Below are 20,079 nucleotides of genomic sequence, written 5' to 3' on the forward strand. Positions count from 1 at the left end.
CTCTTAATATTCAATCTATTATCTCACCATATTGTTTGAATCAAAACATTTTAAAACTTTGTATAGATGTCATTGATTATAGCTACTGTATTCTGTTTACCGATATCTTTTACACATATCTTTTACATACTCAGGAGTCTCCAAAATCTATCAAGATGTTTTTTTATTATCTTTAATATTATGGATTATCGGTAAATAAAGTTTGTTAAAGCGATTTGATCATAAATCCAATTGGATGAAACAAAGGTTCGCTCATTTCTTCACCTAAAACATATCGGGGATGAGATTAATAATGAAGTGGGTTTTAATGCATTTCAACAAATATCTCCCTTGTTTTAATTGGAAAGTTCACGAAGGTAAACTTCAAGATAAATTGAAAAATATTTTCTTTTTGCAAGAATCAATGTCTTTACATGATATCACCGATAGTGTGTGTTGGGCATTAGCGCTTCGGGTTTCGTATACACCGCCAAATAGTCCATTTCACAAAACAGCACCACACTTGGAAAGTTGTTCTGTATTTTGCTTCAAACGACCAGTTCTTGTTAAACCAAAAGCGGAACTCGGGAGGCTTTTCCATTTGTACTCAGTGTTTCAGTTTAGAAAGGAATACCAGCATCAATTATGAAATAATCATCATCACATTGTTTTGGTTGCCTTAATTCGAATTTGAGTCAGGTACTGACATTCTGTTTATTAATTCAGCATGTTTTGTTTTCAAAATTTGGCTAATGGCTCTGCTCAAAGTATTCTAAGAACAGGTTGGCAGAATTTCATTAATTATTCAAATTTCTATTCAGTCTTTCCCCCCAAATATTGGATTTTCAGAGTTGGATGTGATATTTTAATACCGATAAAGTTTTGTAGACTATGATGTCACTGTTGTGAATAATGTGGAATACATTAAATTTCATTGATTAGTTTTCATTTTCAACTTTTTATGCAATTTCACCTCAAGATGTCCAATATTGCACTCTTGAAAAAAAAACTTACCTGATTCTTTCGTTGAAACAGGTATGCTAGCCATCAACAAAAAGAGCCACTGCCTTGGGGATTATCCATTAAGTATCTCTCGGAAGCAGAGGGAAGAGTGGTGGAATGGCCTCTCCACAAAACAAATATACGTCCATTAGGGATATGCCCTGTAACCTTAATGCTCCCACTGGCAAATAACAAGAGGTTGCCAGGCCAGAAAAAAATATGCATTACATCTCAGACAACATTCAGGTGAATTTGAGCCCATGTCAATAAATAAATGGCATTACATTGGGTGCTATCAGGACATTGCCATTAGAGCATTTTGAAATGTTCTTCTGCTTGTATTTGCCTTAACTCTTTGATGCTGTAGACCGGGTGTACTCGGCTGGCCTTTCAGTCTCCTGTGACATAGGCCGGGTACACTTTGTTAAACAGTACCCTTTAAACATATTATCTTAAAACCCCCTTTAAATATGGTTTGCTGATAAATTCTCATCACTCCAGGACTCACATTTGCATAGGAAGATGTTGCAGACAAAGAATAATTACACTAGTATTGATATGACCACATCCTGCATCCAACCTGACTAGAAACCAATACAAAATCCCAGGCAGAGGTCTGTCATCAACTTCACCCTCCTGCTGTCGACATTTCATGAAATGTCGTCATAACTGTGACTGATTGGCAATGCATGTCTTTGGTTGAATTATGCCCAGGGGTGCTACTTTATTGCCCTTGGCATCATTCACACATTCTAATTTTTTAAGGGAGGAAATTAATGCCGTTGCTTTTGGTACACGTATGTTACCTTGACCCTCCCATCAGGAGTATGAAACTTCAGCCTTTGGCATTGTTTGGACTGGGACTATGAACCTGGCAATTCCTTCCTCTCGGGAGGAGCAATCAAAACAACAGTTCTATTGGAACGTTAGCTTTTGGTGACAGGTTTGTTAACTTGAACGTGCAATTATCTGCCACCCTGAAGAAGTATTAGAAGAGAACTCTCATCATGGAATTGAGTTGATAAATTGGACTGAAAGGTGTATGGTACAGGTATTAACCAACCTTGATGATATTCCCCATAATAATGGGATATTGTTATACAGTATTGGCTAAAAGTGTTTCCCTGAGTGGCTGGAAGAACAATCAATAAGCTGAGATAAAACCAAGGCATTCGTCAGTGATGTGACAGAAGTTGCTACCTTCTTCTTCTTTTTCTTCCTCTTCAGCATTTGCTCTCCATCTGGTGCATTCCTCATCCACAGCCAGGGGTAGAGTCCGCACAAGCTACACATGTTTCTCACTCGGTTGGGTGTTTTCCTTGCCCTGGCAGAGAAAACCGACTCAAGGAACCTCGGTTTTACATCTCAGACGGATGGTGAAAAGCCAGGAATTTTAGTTCCCTGAAAGCCTCACTGCGTCATCCAAACATACAACCCCAGGGTCTCCCCATCAAACCTGGACCCTTTTGCATGCGTGCTAGCAAGCACTGTTAACCAGTGGGCTATAGGTCTCCTCAGACTAACACAATCCAAGGTCTTCCTGGAACCCATGGGTTCGTTTGGTACCATAACCCTTTCACCACCCCCAATAAAAAACCCTGATGACTGAATCACTCAGAAGGGCAGCTTTTATTTCATTTGAAAGCTGACAAAACGTTTCATATGAGCGATTCTATGTTGGCAAATTAGGGATGTATTGGTGATGATTGTGGCAATATTGGTGATATTCAGCTGTAAATTGCCATGGCGTTCTGGGGGATTAGGATGGTGTGATGACCACGGAATAGAATGAGGCAGGATCAATCTGGTGGCCTCTCAACACAATTAGATCCCATTCTCATCTTTTGCTGGCCGGGATGATCGCCAGCAAGAAATACCCTGACCATAATGGTAATTTGACATGAATTTTGATTGCTCAAATGTTGCTTTATCAGACTTAAGTATTTGTCTTAGTTTTCTAGTTGGGTCTTAGTTTTCTGGTTGGGTCTTAGTTTTCTAGTCCTGTGGGTCTTAGTTTTATAGTTGGGTCTTAGTTGTATAGAGTCTTAGGTCTTAGGTTTACAGACAACCTCTGTAAGCATCTATCAAAGCTTTGAAAGGCAGTCAACTATCTCGAAAATAGTTTAATGATGAATGATGTGATGCGTCGTTTGTTGATTGAGATTAATAGTGAAATCTGATAGATTATTCTTTCAGCTTGAAGAGTTATGGGTTGGCTGGAAGAAGAAGTCACTCTGTCGACTGTAGCCAACATTCAGTCACACTCCACCTTAAAGTTTGCTTTCAGTTGCTCTCAGACAGTTTTCAGTTTTCAGAACAGATTCTTTCATACGAATACCTTCAACACCTTCAATCAAACATCGGCCAAACAGCTTTGATACTGTTGATATTGTCATGGCCTTGAGCTCCCTACCATTCACTTCTATCTATGTTGAACTGGAACATGCATACATTTAGAACATAACTGCACTCAATACACATGTCTCAACCTTCGATTTCAGCTGAACTGGTCTTTCCATTGGTCGCTTAATATCCCAAGGCTCTGAAATAATTGACATCATTGATATCTGAACTGGCTCCTTTCCATACTCAGAGTATCGGAAGCAGAGAGTTATGAGACAACTAATTAAAGAACGAATTTGTAACTTGACAGTCTGAAAACTTTTTGCTTCTTTGCCCTTGAGAGATGAACTTGTCTCAATTTATATTTTGGGGGAAAAAAAGGTATGAACCTTAGCTTTGTTTCATACCATACCAGGCTATTGTTGACGGTTCATGCAGTTTCATGGGCATAACCAGTGGACGGGAAGCTGGTGATATTGACCTTTACACCTACAAAACTCTTGCTGGACATGAATGGTCGTTGAAAAATCTGATCAGAAAGAGTATTCTATATAACATGTATAAGGCAGAGTACCAATTAGCTGGACAGGGTGCTACATGCAAAGCTTGATATGGTATAGCAGACCATACCTCGGGGCAATAATTCATTTCAGTAGACAAGAGCAGCTTCAATTGGTGACTCAATTAATGAAAGCTGTCTTAATTTTCATGATACTTTTTTCTTCAATTGGTTGGCAGGATCCGTTTTTCACAGCTTTGAAATTTGAATTGGCAGGAGTGAAATAAATTGTCTTGCAGCATGCAGTCCATACATGTTTTTAGATTAGTTAATTATCTTAGTTGACGCTCATATATCATAGGATTAGGTTTTTCACCATCTATCATGCGGCTACTATTGTGAGTGGTGTACATGTCCAAGTTGATGTAGAAAAGATTACGTTGTAACCAATTGTTCCATTCACTAGGCTGGGGAGACGGAATAGTAGTAAGTCACAATGTTCAACCATTCTGTAACCAGTAATGCTGAAAATATGGTGCAGATACTTATTTTGGATATGAACCAGAGATCTTCAGATTGCTTGTCAGCATCCTACCAATTGAGTTGTTAATGGGAAATGTCAAAATAAAGCACCCTTAAGCTATCAGGTTTTAGAATTGGATTACATTAACTGTCTGATGTTTACTTTGAGTGCAACTATTGTTATCTCTGACTTTTTGCCCACTGCCAAGTTGAATCACCTCTTCCACTCGAAACTGCCAATGCTTCTTGTCCCTTGCGTTGCCGACAGTGATTGCGGATGATGAACAGTTAATCAGGAAACCTCATAATACTGAAGCCCCCTATGTGCTGGCTGATGAATAGGCTGTTCCAGCTATTGCAGATGAGCCCAAGCAAGGCATGAACGACTAATGGACAGATAGAGTGTTATCTGGAAAAGTTGCATCTTTTCTTATAATTTCGAAATGCTTGCTGCCATCGCCTAGACATTCAAACTGCTTAAACCATCTGTAATCTTGAGAAATGCAATTCAAGTCATTCATCCAGTCTACATGCTAACATTTTGTACTTCTGAATAAAAATTGTTTAAGAACAGTTTTGTCAATTCACCGTCTCTTTGACTTCTGTTTAGAGTACATTCATCAGAAGGTATGAGTACAGATGCCAACCATATCTATCATTGTCATGCCAACGGCTAAAACTTAGCAAAACAGTTGATTAACCCAATCCTTAACTACACATAGGGGTACACCTGCATCCTAAGCCTTCTTAGTCAACCAGTGTAGAAGAGAAAAACTCAAATATCAAACTAGGTTGTTCGGGCTTATCAGCCGGGCTATTGGAGACAGAAACCTGACCGAAGAGGGTGTCCATTGGCTATAACAGGGTGCACTCAAACAACCACCCATACATCTATAAGTCATAGTCAAAATATCGGCGAAGTAATTTCAGCAGGAAAAATCCATTGGATATTAGAGATCATCATCTTCACCACCATCACCTAAACCACAACCTTAAGAAATCATGCAAGTTAATGCCAAGGCAAGAGTCGCATTAGACTAATCAATTAAACCAATGATTAATTTAGCTTTGTAATTAACAGGGCATAGGCTGCTAATTGAATGAGGCATTTGTGCAGATTCCAGATTTTCAAGATTGAAATTGTCTCTTAAAGCTCAAGATTGATGACTCAGATAACTAACAGAAAAGTAATGCTCATCAGTTTAGTTTCCAGATTAGTTACTTTCAGTTGAAATTTACAAAGGATTTTATGGAAAGATAATTGAGTCATCAGGTTTTGAAAGTGAACCATCAAAGACTTGCAAATACAATCAGAAAAATTAAACAGATTGTGAGCTCATGATTTTGAAATCTTGTCCACAAGTTGCCTTTGGCGAGATCTTTTAAAAATGTTAGATAGAGTTTTAGCATATCACATTAGCATGGGTTTTATGAGATGGTATACAATTTTAAGGATGTCAAAGCTAAAAGCTATGGATTTATCCTGTCATCTGTGGTAACTTTTAGCTCACCTGGGGAGATTTTACAATACTGTGGCGTATGGTGTGATCCATTTGTCGTCTGTGAGCGGAGCACGTTTTTTAGCCGCTGGGGCTAGATTGACAGCATTTGGCATGGTGTGAGCTTTTGGCAATATACCCAGTCGTGTATATTTCGTTTTCACAATTTGACCTAGTTTTTGGTATCCAGACAACCATCTTGAAAATATGTTTTTGGCCATTTCGGGGCCAGTTGTGGATTGTCAAGCTTTTTATATAATAAGACTTAAAAAGTGATCTCTATCAATTCCAGTGCAGTTTTTTGAGGAAAACAGTTGAATTGTTTTGAACACATCAAATCAAAACTTCCCCATCTTAATACGGCATCCCAAGTGTGCTTCCTTATCGTTTACTTCAGTGGGATGCGACTGATTTCAGTCATTTGTCAACAACTCATTGATTCAAATCTGTACTCCAGTGTGCTCTATCAGTTCTTAGTGGGAGTCAAAATCTATCATTGAAGTCTTGAATATTGGCAAGGATTAATCACTGGTTTCAAGCAATAGAATTGTCTGTCATGATTCTTCAGAGTTAATGACTTGCAAAATTAATTTCCACCAGCGTGTGGTCTGTTTGCTGTGTGAGAAATGGAATGGTAAAATATTTGATGGGCTATCAGATTTCTAATTCATGTGGAAGATTTGAGTACAGTTTTGGGTGATGAGTGGTCTCCTCAAGCATGTCAAGGACTTTTAGCGTTATTCAAAGATTTGCGTAAACACTTGAAACAGGGATTTATGCATTTGAACCTTTATGGTTATTTCAAGAATCTCAATTATGAAAGATGATCCTTTAAGTCAAGGCTCTATTTCAGTATAGTTCTTGCTAACTTTGTTTTTGCTGCTCAGTGAAGAGTTTTCCTTTTGAAAAACGGACTGTTGTCTGATATCAAGATCTAACCACACAAGATTATTAAAGTGCCACTGAATAGCATGCTGCAATATGTGGTTACCCAATAAGAAATATTAACTGCATTGAACTGAAAATGGAGAATTCGGAAGTGAAATTGCTTGGTTATTACTTGGTATTAGAAAATGCACCCAACATGAACATACTTGGTATCAACGTCACATGGGCATACTCATGCAGTTTAAACACCACATGGGCAAATAAGTTATCAACCCCACATGGAAATTCTCAGTAACAACCCCTCTTGGCCATACTCAGTATCAACATCACATGGGCATCCTCGGTATCAACACCACAAGGACATACTTGGTATCAACGTCACATGGGCATACTCATGCAGTTTAAACCCCACATGGGCAAATAAGTTATCAACCCCACATGGAAATTCTCAGTAACAACCCCTCTTGGCCATACTCAGTATCAACATCACATGGGCATCCTCGGTATCAACACCACAAGGACATACTTGGTATCGACCTCACAAGGACATACGCATGCAGTTTAAACCCCACATGGGCAAATAAGTTATCAACCCCACATGGAAATTCTCAGTAACAACCCCTCTTGGCCATACTCAGTATCAACATCACATGGGCATCCTCGGTATCAACACCACAAGGACATACTTGGTATCGACCTCACAAGGACATACTCATGCAGTTTAAACCCCACATGGGCAAATAAGTTATCAACCCCACATGGAAATTCTCAGTAACAACCCCTCTTGGCCATACTCAGTATCAACATCACATGGGCATCCTCGGTATCAACACCACAAGGACATACTTGGTATCGACCTCACAAGGACATACTCATGCAGTTTAAACCCCACATGGGCAAATAAGTTATCAACCCCACATGGAAATTCTCAGTAACAACCCCTCTTGGCCATACTCAGTATCAACATCACATGGGCATCCTCGGTATCAACACCACAAGGACATACTTGGTATCGACCTCACAAGGACATACTCATGCAGTTTAAACCCCACATGGGCAAATAAGTTATCAACCCCACATGGAAATTCTCAGTAACAACCCCTCTTGGCCATACTCAGTATCAACATCACATGGGCATCCTCGGTATCAACACCACAAGGACATACTTGGTATCGACCTCACAAGGACATACGCATGCAGTTTAAACCCCACATGGGCAAATAAGTTATCAACCCCACATGGAAATTCTCAGTAACAACCCCTCTTGGCCATACTCAGTATCAACATCACATGGGCATCCTCGGTATCAACACCACAAGGACATACTTGGTATCGACCTCACAAGGACATACGCATGCAGTTTAAACCCCACATGGGCAAATAAGTTATCAACCCCACATGGAAATTCTCAGTAACAACCCCTCTTGGCCATACTCAGTATCAACATCACATGGGCATCCTCGGTATCAACACCACAAGGACATACTTGGTATCGACCTCACAAGGACATACTCATGCAGTTTAAACCCCACATGGGCAAATAAGTTATCAACCCCACATGGAAATTCTCAGTAACAACCCCTCTTGGCCATACTCAGTATCAACATCACATGGGCATCCTCGGTATCAACACCACAAGGACATACTTGGTATCGACCTCACAAGGACATACGCATGCAGTTTAAACCCCACATGGGCAAATAAGTTATCAACCCCACATGGAAATTCTCAGTAACAACCCCTCATGGCCATACTCAGTATCAACCCCAGGAGATAGGGAACATTGTTATGCTGGTCAACAACCGAGTTAATGTCCAACCTCAAGATGCATTGCCAATACAACTCGTATGAGAAATCTGACATCTGTATTTTTTATGTCTTCGGATATTGGAAACTTTTTGCATAACTTGAAATATCGCATGACATTCTATAAGCTCCTAGTAATTGCAAGTGAAATGTTATCCTGGAAAAGGGGTCATGAAAAAGAGTGCAATAGAAGTGTGATAGTGGGCAGTAAAAGCTTGTCAATGTTTTCATATTCCTATATAAAAACATCTCAAATACATTTCTCAGAGCACATAATTGGTATAAGATATTGAAATGCATAATGTGGTTCTTAAACTAGCTCTTCTAAGTTTTGTAACATTTTCTCAACTCATTCATAATGCAACCTTTATTCATTAGATATACAGTTACATGTATATAATATTGGTCTGTCTATGTTTATTGTAGAGATAGGTTAAGAAGGTATAATATACATTATTGATTTTGGATCAAATGGCAAACTTGATTTTTATGTATGGTTCAATAGATACTTATTCCTCAGGCTAATTATGAAGAATTGAACATACATTTTTTTTCATATCCACATGAGAATGTGGATTATCAATTGCGCAGACTAGTAAGCATATTTTTTTACAAATCTTAAGTAAATACTGGTATGTAAAATCTTTTGAAATATTAAACTGATCACAATTTCTCTCACTATTCCTTTGATTTTCAGATTCGTTTACATTATCATCATCATTTAGGCAACTTCACCCAGACTTTGGACTTCAAACAAAAAATAATTTTAACAGAAAATAAGAAAGAAGAAAAACAGAGAAAAGTGTCTTTAGACACGTATGATATCGTAATATCTTGCTCTGGTTTATACTTGCAGGTGATGTACATTGCTGACAGTATACGTCTTGACATAACCAATCTTGCTGTTCTTGAGCACGAACTCATATCAATCTATGGTGATGTAAAATTTGGGATCTGCGAAGACTTCATCGTATCCCAGCCCATAACTTTCCTAACCCCGAATTCATACATACGAATCCCTCCTTGGCAAGCACCACAAGAAGGCAGCATTGCTTTTGAATTTCAAACCTCCGAACCAGATGGTCTGATCATGTACAACAGTGGAGCAGAAAGCCTTTCAGATTTCTTTGCTGTGGAACTTCTCCAGGGACGAATTTTTGTCATTCTTGACCTTGGTTCAGGCTTCGTCAAGGTCAAGGGTTCAGATAAATTACTGAATGATAGCATTGCACATAAGGTTGTAATAAAACATAACGGGAAAGATGGGACTGTTGCTGTTGATGATGAAACTCAGACCTACAAAACACGAGGTAAAAACGAACAGTTAGACTTAGGTGGGTCTCTGTTTGTTGGCGGTATGAATCATCGTAGTGAGGCCTATATGACGCCATACTCCGTCTGGACGGCTATGTTGAAGGTCGGATTTGTTGGCTGCATCCATGACCTAGAGGTGAATTCGGACAAGGTCGACTTGGCCTTGCACGCTCGTGAGCAGGAGATCGCAGACATCGGAGAGTACTGCCTAGCCATGGATAAGCAGTGCTCCAGCCGTCCCTGTATGAATCAAGGTCACTGCACTGAGGGCTGGAACCGCTACATCTGCGACTGTGTTGGCACAGGCTACAACGGCATTGCCTGCAATGAAGGTAGGGCTAAATTTTCTGAACCATAAATCTCAGATGAAGTGGTTAAACTTTCTGAAGGATAGTGAAAGGAAGTCATTTAGCTGCAGCATTATAAAACTATTGTTCACCAAACAGCTAGGTGGATCCAGGGGGAGGTGCTTGTGCCCACTCTTATTTCAACAAATCCTTAAAATTGACAAAGAAATGAAGCACACGAGCAATCCCTCTTACCCTGAATCCTGGATCCGCGCCTGACAATAGTGAACGGATGCCTGGCATGGTCTGGGGTATTTCTGATACACTGCACAAGTTACAACCATTGACATTTATTGTCATTTTTTTGTACTTCCTCGGTGCTTGGTCCTCAGACACATTGACCAACATGACACCTCGATCAAAGGTACAGTATTATGTGTGTAGGCCACTTCTTTTATTTTTCCATCTTTGAAGTCATGGTGTATTTGTCTCGTAGGACACAATCCTTGTTGACATCAGATATGAACAAGATAATTGGCTTTCTCACTTATACTCTAGTTTCACCGATATAATACCTCTTCTGAATAATCCAGTCAGGTTTCGAAATGCACACATGGTCCCTCGATGCCATCCAACATGTTTGATTTTGATAGACAATCGGTTGACAACACCAGTTTGTCCGATGGTAATGATATCAGGTTTCGGCAGAGCTCTTGTGTCGATTTCCTAAGAACTAATCAAGTTGCCTTAGATTGGTATATTCTAGAGTATATTCTGGCAATAGAAATGACCTTTCCAATACCTCAGTTTGTTTACATTTCATATGGCCCTCCTTGCCTTGAGCGTGGAATCATTCTTGGTCAGTCTGTCTGAAGGTGACAAGTGTAACAAGTTTTCTATTAGTGTGATAAGTTGCTTTTTGTGAGAGAACCAAATCTTGTGCTTCATGACATTTGAACATCGTTCTTAGCATCATATTTTCCAGATTTTCAGCACTTGAGCAAGCAATATCATGATTAGAAAGCAACCATCAGATGAAACTTCGACAGTGTGTTCTGCTCTTTTTTGTGCCATTATCATTCTCAGGTATCTATCCAATTTTCTGATCAAGACATCAGTAAGTCAATACTTTTGTCTGATGAAACATTATTTGAAATAGCCAGTCCAATCTTCATATTAGAAATTGGGCAATGTAATGTTAGAATTGGTTTCTTCATAATGATGCCTTTGGTATCATAAACCTGTTTAGACCCTCTGAAACTTTATAAGAAATAAACAATTGGTAGAATTGTGTCGGCATGTGCGTTAACAGCTTGACCGTATTGACTTTCACCATTTTGGATCGGCATAGAATTGAAAAATTTGTGCTTGGCCACTTTATTTATGATATTAGGAGATGTGCATGTCTGCAGCCAAGAGTAGATGTTTGATGGTAAAAAGTGAAACCATATTATAAAAATGGTTTTAAATGAGAGCCTGAGAGCACTGAAGGCCAGCATTTTTCTATCACCATGGCAGCAGATCACACTGATGTGTTGTCCGTTGTTTTTAACATTTTTATTTATTTCCCGTATAGTTCGTTGTCTGTTTATACCAGCCAATATTTCCAACAGGATAAAGTGATTTACCGACATGTACATGAGATGCCCTATGTACGTATACTAAGAGATGTCCTATCGACCAGGTGCTGCCCTATGTACCCGGAGATGTCCTCTGGTTGGAAAGGAATTATTGGGAACCTTGGTGTTACCACCGTAGCTGCCTTTCAATCTTCAGATAGTTCGCAGGTCTCTTCACTATTTCCATTCATCTTCACAGTCTTCAATAAAAATTGGAAAGAATAACAAAGATATCTTTAACCAATATTGTCTTCTTCTCTTCATTTCTTTGTTCTGATCAAAGATTGCATAGCCAATTGTGGCTGATATCACTATGAACCCTTTTTGTCTGGTACATGTGGAATCAAAATGCATGCTAAAATGATGGCTATTTTCCAAGCAAGATATGATCGTAACTTGTTCTAAGTAATATCTTTGCAATGATTGATGTAAAAAGTTACAGAATTGACAACTCATATAGTCATGTGCATGTTATCAGAAGCTGGTTGTATTCAAATGCTTTCAAATGTCTTTGAATGGATATAAAACCACTGGAGCACACTTACAAATATGAAATATTGGAACTCATGGTGTATAGCACCCGCTTCAAAGGACAGATAGGAAATCTGTCCTGCTGATGACTTGCCGCCTAGTGTGTCTCTCTTCTTTCCGCTTTTCTGTCAATTTCAATGACCTCACTTGCAATTTACCAATGATATTTCCTGTGTGATGAAATGGTTAGTCATCAGAGAAACCATGGAAAGCGATATATCGTATGCCCTGCTTTAATGTGAAAAGAACAACTCAATAAATTGGTTGACCCTCAGAGAGCCATTTCCCTTCACACTCATGGTTAGAGTTTGCATATCATGATGCCATTATACATGTTGTATCCTGGTGGATTTAAAGATTTTTATTGTTCCTTTGTGAGGTTTATCAATATCTTGCATAATTAATGTTTACAGGTAAAACTGTCGTTTTCTCCCCGGTTTCTCTTTCAGAATAGCTTAATTGTTGTCATTAAACAGAACTTCTTGTCAATGCCGGCCTTTTTTTCTTTAACATAATGAATGCCAATATTATAGACCTTATCTTTTCAGGCTTTTCAATCTCTGTTCCTTGGAGTATGATTACAGATGGATAAACATAAACATAAACATTTTATATTTTATATTTTGTAACACAATACTCTCCAGAAATGTTTTTTCATCATGAGACCAAGTATTGTGTGTCATTACCAGGTCTCAGTCGACCAAATTAAAGTCAGGTGACGATGTTTTGATCAAGATATCTTCAATTACAGCCAATGCATTGGCAATTGTGAAAGCTTTTTGAACATTTCTCCTGACCAAATTAAAGTCAAGTGACGATGTTTTGATCAAGATATCTTCAATTACAGCCAATACATGGGCAATTGTGAAGGTTTTTTGAACATTTCTCCTGACGTATTATAACAAGCACATTAGGCTGGTGACATTGATACTTAATGCGATGTTTTGTCAATTGATGGGTTAATAGTAGAACCACTGGTCATACGAAGAGATGAAAAGCAATTTTTTTCAGAATTCTTTTCTCGCATTTCACCTATCTCCTCTTCAATTAGTGATATGTTGTGATGGTATAAAAACGTCTCTTTTGCATATGAAGAATCTGAATTCTTGACTCCATTCTAATCGGGCAATCTGCATGTAGTGAATTGGCAACAATATTGCCATCGATTATAATACTGACGAGGTCTTGCTCCAGTGTCATGTATCCAATTGAAATTTCCTCATAATTTCCTCAAAAGGTTGTAGATTGTCCTATAATGTAAAAAAAAGACAGTTTCAATATGAATCAAGATTCATGAAATATATCATACTAAATTCATTCATACATATTTCATGGTTCAATTACAGGGACTATCTGTCATAGCACTTCTTTAATCATGTCTCCCGTTTTGAAGCCATTGAAATAAAATAAATGATAGAATTTCTCGAGACCTAACCAGGATCCTTTAGAATATAGCATTAGGTTTCTCTGGTTGGCCTAGCAAGCCTTAGTTGAGGTAGAGGTTATCACTCTGATTCAGACTCTCATTCATCATAATCAATCACATTTTTATCCGCCTATAGCTATTTGATAACACCGTATATGAACAAGATTAATGCTGTGCGTTGTCCTGCATTGACACTATCTAGATGAAATATTTTTATGAAATAGGTCTAAAATATTGAGAAAATTCTTCATTATTTCAAACATTGTGCCCAACGCAACTGTTGTTTCTGTGTTGCCATAGTATAATGTAGCTCTTTTTACCATTTTTAGTCCAATTTCATTGAATATATTGAATATGAAACAAAATATCTTCTTTCACATGAGACATCGAAGTAAAATACATTGTATCTAGAAAAAAAACTGACTTTCTTTGTGTTCAGCACAAACATGCATACTTGTAGTAAAATGTGATCAGGTGTTGTTTAAGAAAGGATGCAAGAAAAGAATGATAATACACCGTCATCGCAGGAAACCGGGACCGACTTGAGGCCTACTTCTGTTCCTCTGGCCATATTGCCTTCTTTTTTTTCGTAATACTCATTATGCCAAGGTAGCCCATGCCCCATGGCCGTAACTGTGATTGTCTTACGATGAATATATCGTTTGTCTTTTTTCTTAAACACAAGGTAAACAAATAAGAGCTGAAAAGTAAAATATGTTGCTTTTTTTGTGTGTACCAATCAGTGGGCTTCATACTTACCATGTTGTCACTCTTAGTTGATTCTGGCCTAGAGTTTCCTGTATAACTTTGTGGAAGTCCCTTTGTCTATTGTCATTGTTTCTGGTTGTCATATGGCAGAAAGTCTCCACAACCTCAATAGACAATAGAAAACTTGTGAAAAACCATTGCTTATGACCAAACACTAAACAGTGAAAGCGGGAAGCGGATAAGCAGAATCAAAAAAGAGATGTTGATTACAGCTATCCCCGTTCTTCCCCAGGTGATACAAGATGGATTCAAGTTCGCGGCCTTGTCCTAAACCAAGCTGACCCAGAACATATCATTTTTACTACCACACATAACGGAGACATCTCCTGTAAATCTTTCATCCCAGAGGAGCCAAATGTATTGGAATTCCATGATTCATATTCCAAGTCGAGCTCGACCAGAAATTGGTATAAGGAAACAAGATTCTGGGAAAAAATCCAATTTTGGGTTAGAAGTGTGGATTCTTTGATGTGGTGCATTGGAAAATGAATGGATTACTTTCTCATCATGGTTGATTATGTTGACAATGTTAATGATACTTTAAGATCCGGGCCCATTTGTTCAACAAACAAGTTTTGTCACTAATGCTAGCATTCACTGAACTTGGCATTAAGTCTATGTTTTGCTTAATGACCATGTCCAAGACGTTTGATATCGTTCAGATGAACTTTAGCTATGGAGATACACAAGCATGTCTCTGACATTGTTTCACCAATCCTCGAAATCCCATACTTAAGGAAATGTGTCCCGTGGGTGTTGTTATCTAAGAGAGGATTGCCCACAAGACAACGTTTCATCTTACTCCATAACCAACTTTTTCCGCCATGCATTTTGTTGCATTTTTGCCATAAGCATAACATCATTATTGTCATTATGGTTGTGAGCATGCCCACATGCCTCCTTCCTGACAGCTAACTCCACTTCCTGCATCTGGCTCCTTTGATCTAAGATATTCACGTCATATCTTGCCGCTCTTGGCAGGATTTGACCTCAGCCCATTCATCTCCCTGCTCGAAAGCCTGGTGATCAACTGGGGATGAAAGTGTGCATATTGATTACAGTCATGTCTTGAGGTGTATTTACTTCAAGTTACTTATACTGTCATGAAGTAAGCGAGTGGAGTATATTATGATGTCGAGTGAGAAAAAATGAAAATGCATCACTTTCTGTAATTCAGAGAAGTATTTGGCCATTGATTTGAGATTTGAGTTTTAAGTTATGGTACAGATGATAGAATCCTCATGAACAGTTTATTGATGATTCAGTCATGAAAATATTATAAGTAATATTACAAAGGTATGGGTAAAGCATCCCTTTAACCTTATGCTATCATCACATACTTTTCTTCCCATTTATATTGGACAAATTGCAAAATCTGATATTACCTCCTGAGGTCTTTCTCTTTTGAAAATAAACCAGGGTTCTTCCTAACTTATACAGTATTCAGTCGTATCCGTATTCAATTGTTAACCTCACAAACATTAGTATTCCCCTAGTATTTTGGTGATCTTCCTCTTGCGATGTCTTCACAAGTCGCAGCCTTGCGCGTAATGTAGGTTTACCCTCGGCTGTGTTAAAGCTAAATCATCCATGTATATTATTCAAAAATCGTCCATAGGTTCCCTTGTTGGTTAGCTGATGGATTTCAGGTCACTTGTGGTGTTAGCGATTTTTGGGACCATTACATCTGAAACGAGATAGACACGCTCGGATTAGCCAATGACTTTTTACCACTTGATGTCTTCCTTATCTAATGGTGGACACAAATTTACATTTACACAAATATCATTGCTACTAATTGTGTGACTGTTTCTAGTATTGTTCTCATATATTTTAAGACTTGAGCTGATGCAAGAGCTGATGTGCAACAATGCATGTGCATTATAAGACAACCATTTTTTTCTGCATTACCAATATTGACCTAAAATTTGCTTCCAACTTCATTGCAATGTGTAAATATTGATCATGATCTTTTGCTTTGTGCTTTATTGCACTGAAGATAAAAAAAATTGACAGCCGGCAAGTTCAAACACAAGATGAGTTTGAATTTATCAAAATACATGATGCAACTATGCTTATTGACATATATGAGCCACGTTTGAAGAGAGATATGCACCCCACACTCAAGACATGATATCCGTTTTTCTGCACTCTCGTGGATTTGTTGCACCTCATACCTTGCCATCTTATGAACTGTCTGACATGAGCAGTGTCAGAGTCCTCATGGCCAAAATTATGTAAATAAGTTCCGATACAGAACCCTTATCACATGCATCAGAGACTATATCTTTGGTCACCAAACCCAAAATGTGGCTAGTCCTTGTCGGCAGTCTTGAGTGTGTGCTTCTTTACATAGAAATTAAACCAAGGTACACAGAATTGATTGAGGCGGTGTTGTTTCAAAGGAGTATTGATGACTGGCCTGATTACGCTGGTTTGTCTGAATAGCAATTGACCAGCAACTTGGGGACTGCGTCAATATTTATCTGATTAGCAAGATTGATTATATGGTGTTGTAATACAACCGCAGGAATTAGGAAATAGTAGATTCCTCGGCGATATCTCTTACCCAGTATTAGATGAGCGATATGCCTAATTGGTCAAATCCCTAGTCAGAATTGCAGCTCCATGTACCTCACAACCGCTATATATCTCAATCGATCTATATCATTCTGTATATCCGCTTAAAGTTCCTTAGAAACCAGATGTAAATCTTGAACATGAGACCGAGCAATCATACCTTAGCTTAACTTAAGTCAGCTGACTAAATATGCTATTGTCACCCTTAATATCATCATTATGGGTATGATCCTTCTTTGGAAATACTTTCTAGGGCATTAAGTTTCAGCCTTGGGAATTGATGATGCATCTGGTATTGAGATGACATTCGGAAAAGATTGTGATTTTAAGTTAATTGGGCATAGATGCTTCCGGAATTGCTGACAAAGGTCACTTATAACAGCAGTATTTGAGAGAATAAACATCAAACATGCTCACCCTGGAGAATCAATTCCCCAGATGCCAAGATTCAGGCAGCTTTACCAGCTTCCCATTGAATATTCAGTTGGTCACAGCTTCCTGCATATTATGACATTCTACAGTTAGTTACAAGTAATGCAGACCTTGGTAGTGTCAATTCGTATCCAACACGCCAGCCTATTATCTTTAGGATTGGGAAAAATCTATATGATTTATTCTGCTGCTGATGCTAAATGCTGATGGTCATTATTAAAGGTCATCCTGATGAGAGATCCTTTTGTCATTGTTTTTGGCACATAGCAGTGACTATAATTGCAAGACGTCACAGCGACAAGAATGGCTCATACATGTACATGTAGCAGCTGTCAAGTATTGGAAAACTCAGCTTAATACTCAAAGAGTAAAAAAAAGATTTTAGTTTTCCCTGTTGATAAATAACAGCGTCTCATGTGTGCTGTATCAAACTGCCCACTTTAGGGGAACTCTTTGACAAAACATTTACTCATTCTGGCGTGTATCCAATGTCCAACCGAACAAATCGACCACAGATCAAAAAAGACATTATGCTGTCCAACTGATGGTCCACTAAGCTTACTCTCATGTTCAATTCATTACTGTCATATCTGGCTGATCATATCACATCAGCCCTCCTCCCATTGGGAATCAAAAATTTCTTCCGAAAGTCGTTCTTGTTTATCATACCAGTCATGTGTTCGGTGCGGTAGGGGTTGCGCTGATCGGTGAATAATGACGCCATGGTTTAAATATTGATGAGAGCCACTGTGAAGAATATTGTCAAGATCGCTTCAGCCCTGTTGATAACGATCATAGTTTGGTAGGAGCTCAGCTTGTGGCAAGTTTTCCGACTGATGATGTTGGTTGATTTAGGGCAGAAAAAAAAAGTGAAAAAATTTTTGGACTTAGACATTTTTTTAGGGTTAGGGGTTGGGTAAGCAGAAAAAAGATTCTGTAAAATTTACAAAGAAAATAAAGTTTTGGGACTGATGATGTTGGTTCATTTGGAGCCGGAAAAAAAAAAGTGAAAACATATTTGGACTTAAAAATGTTTTTCATCCTTCTGAGTTGAATTTGAACAGGGTCAGGTAGCTTGCGGTGTGCCTACCATTAAGGCTAGTTTCACATACAGAAGCTGCTGTTGAATCATAAAGGCATGACCTTGACATGCATAAATGCAGCCTCCAGACAAAGCTGTCTCAGTTCAACCACTAAGGGATTCTGACAACCTGATGATTACCATCCCCCTCCACAGTATTTCTCTCCATGCTGCCACCATGCTGAATATAATGATGTTCTCAATGGTGCTCAAGGCAGTAACTAAATCAGGCACTTGTCACAAGGTCTTAGGATAAATATATGACATGACTGTGAATGGGTTTTATTCATGGTATTGAGAGTATCAAAATGGATTTGAGCAGGGAACATGGTGACACACTAGAAGAATATCCGATGTTCTTTTGTAAGAGGCCTGGCCAGTGCCACTCTGTATACATAGCGACCAGTGCTCGAAAATATTTGTGTACTTACAGATTTCAAGACAAGTCAAATTGTTTGAGGCACTACTACCAAACCTTTTACTGGGATGAACATCTAAAGCGCAATCTTTCCTTTGGGCCATGCCAATTGATTCCTCGATATATTCAGTGCCTTCAGCTAAACACAGTGTCATGTTGAATTATTGCTCTTGATTGCCAAAGGTGTTTTGAAAAGTTCTGTTTCTTTGAGTGCAGGTACACCATGCGGTCTTTGAAACATGACTTGGTTCATTTGAATATCAAGAAGATGATATTCCTTGAAATTTTTGTTGACTGCTATTTGAATTATTGATGGACCGTTATCATCAACTAGGTGTGGTTGTAAGAGCTCTCAGATTTCTCAATCAACTGCATTGGACATGTTTAATTTCTTTGAAGATCAATCTGTTTGGTTGTGTGAATATAAAACTATATGAAACAAACAGTGAGTATAACATTACAATAAATTTGAAAATGCATACTTGTATGTCTGCCTTTTGACAGATTCAGTCCTTTTCACATCCTGCAAGTAAAGTTAAAAACAAATGACTCGATAAGAATTCGATTCTGACAAGACAAGTGCTTGATGTCAAAACTTCGGATTGGAAACTACCAATTGGATTTTTTTTGCATTAGCTGATCAATCAATCTCACAGAAGAATGATGGTGATCTGGCTGCGGTACATGGATTAGGTTTGACAGTAATGTAATAATTGTACCTCAAGTGGGATTGTATTCGGGCATTGCTCACGTATAGCGGCTTGCTACCGAGTGGCATCTAAATTCAATTTGATTTTGGTTCCAGTCAAATTAAAAATATTTGACATTGACGTCATAAAATGAGTTTTTTTATGTCCATGTTGAGCTGTTTTGTGTGGCATGTCTGGAGGTGTTCGTCGTCTTAGTAGTGCTAGGTATTTCAACTTTTCACATGATTGTTAGGCATAGTTTCCTGAGCAAGGAAGTCTGTAAGGAAGCCGCCTTGCAGCTCTTGGCTTGAACCGTTTTTATTCTGCCTGACTACAAGAGGACGTAGCTCTATATAAATTTCTCAAGGCAGGGTTTTTCCATTGAGGATTTGATTT

At 38.5% G+C, this 20,079-nt stretch overlaps 1 protein-coding gene across 4 annotated transcripts in view; it reads left to right on the forward strand.

Annotated features, from left to right (window-relative positions):
* The window catches only part of LOC135484320 (neurexin-1a-like), a 372,440-nt gene that overhangs the window by 149,780 nt on the left and 202,581 nt on the right, over positions 1-20,079 (forward strand). For all 4 annotated transcript variants that reach the window (XM_064765666.1, XM_064765669.1, XM_064765667.1 and 1 more), the window contains exon 6: positions 9,395-10,184. In XM_064765666.1, coding sequence (XP_064621736.1) covers positions 9,395-10,184 — 790 coding nt within the window. The remainder of the gene's footprint in view (positions 1-9,394; positions 10,185-20,079) is intronic.

The sequence above is a fragment of the Lineus longissimus genome, chromosome 3, assembly GCF_910592395.1.
Source record: "Lineus longissimus chromosome 3, tnLinLong1.2, whole genome shotgun sequence".
NCBI classification, from domain to species: domain Eukaryota; kingdom Metazoa; phylum Nemertea; class Pilidiophora; order Heteronemertea; family Lineidae; genus Lineus; species Lineus longissimus.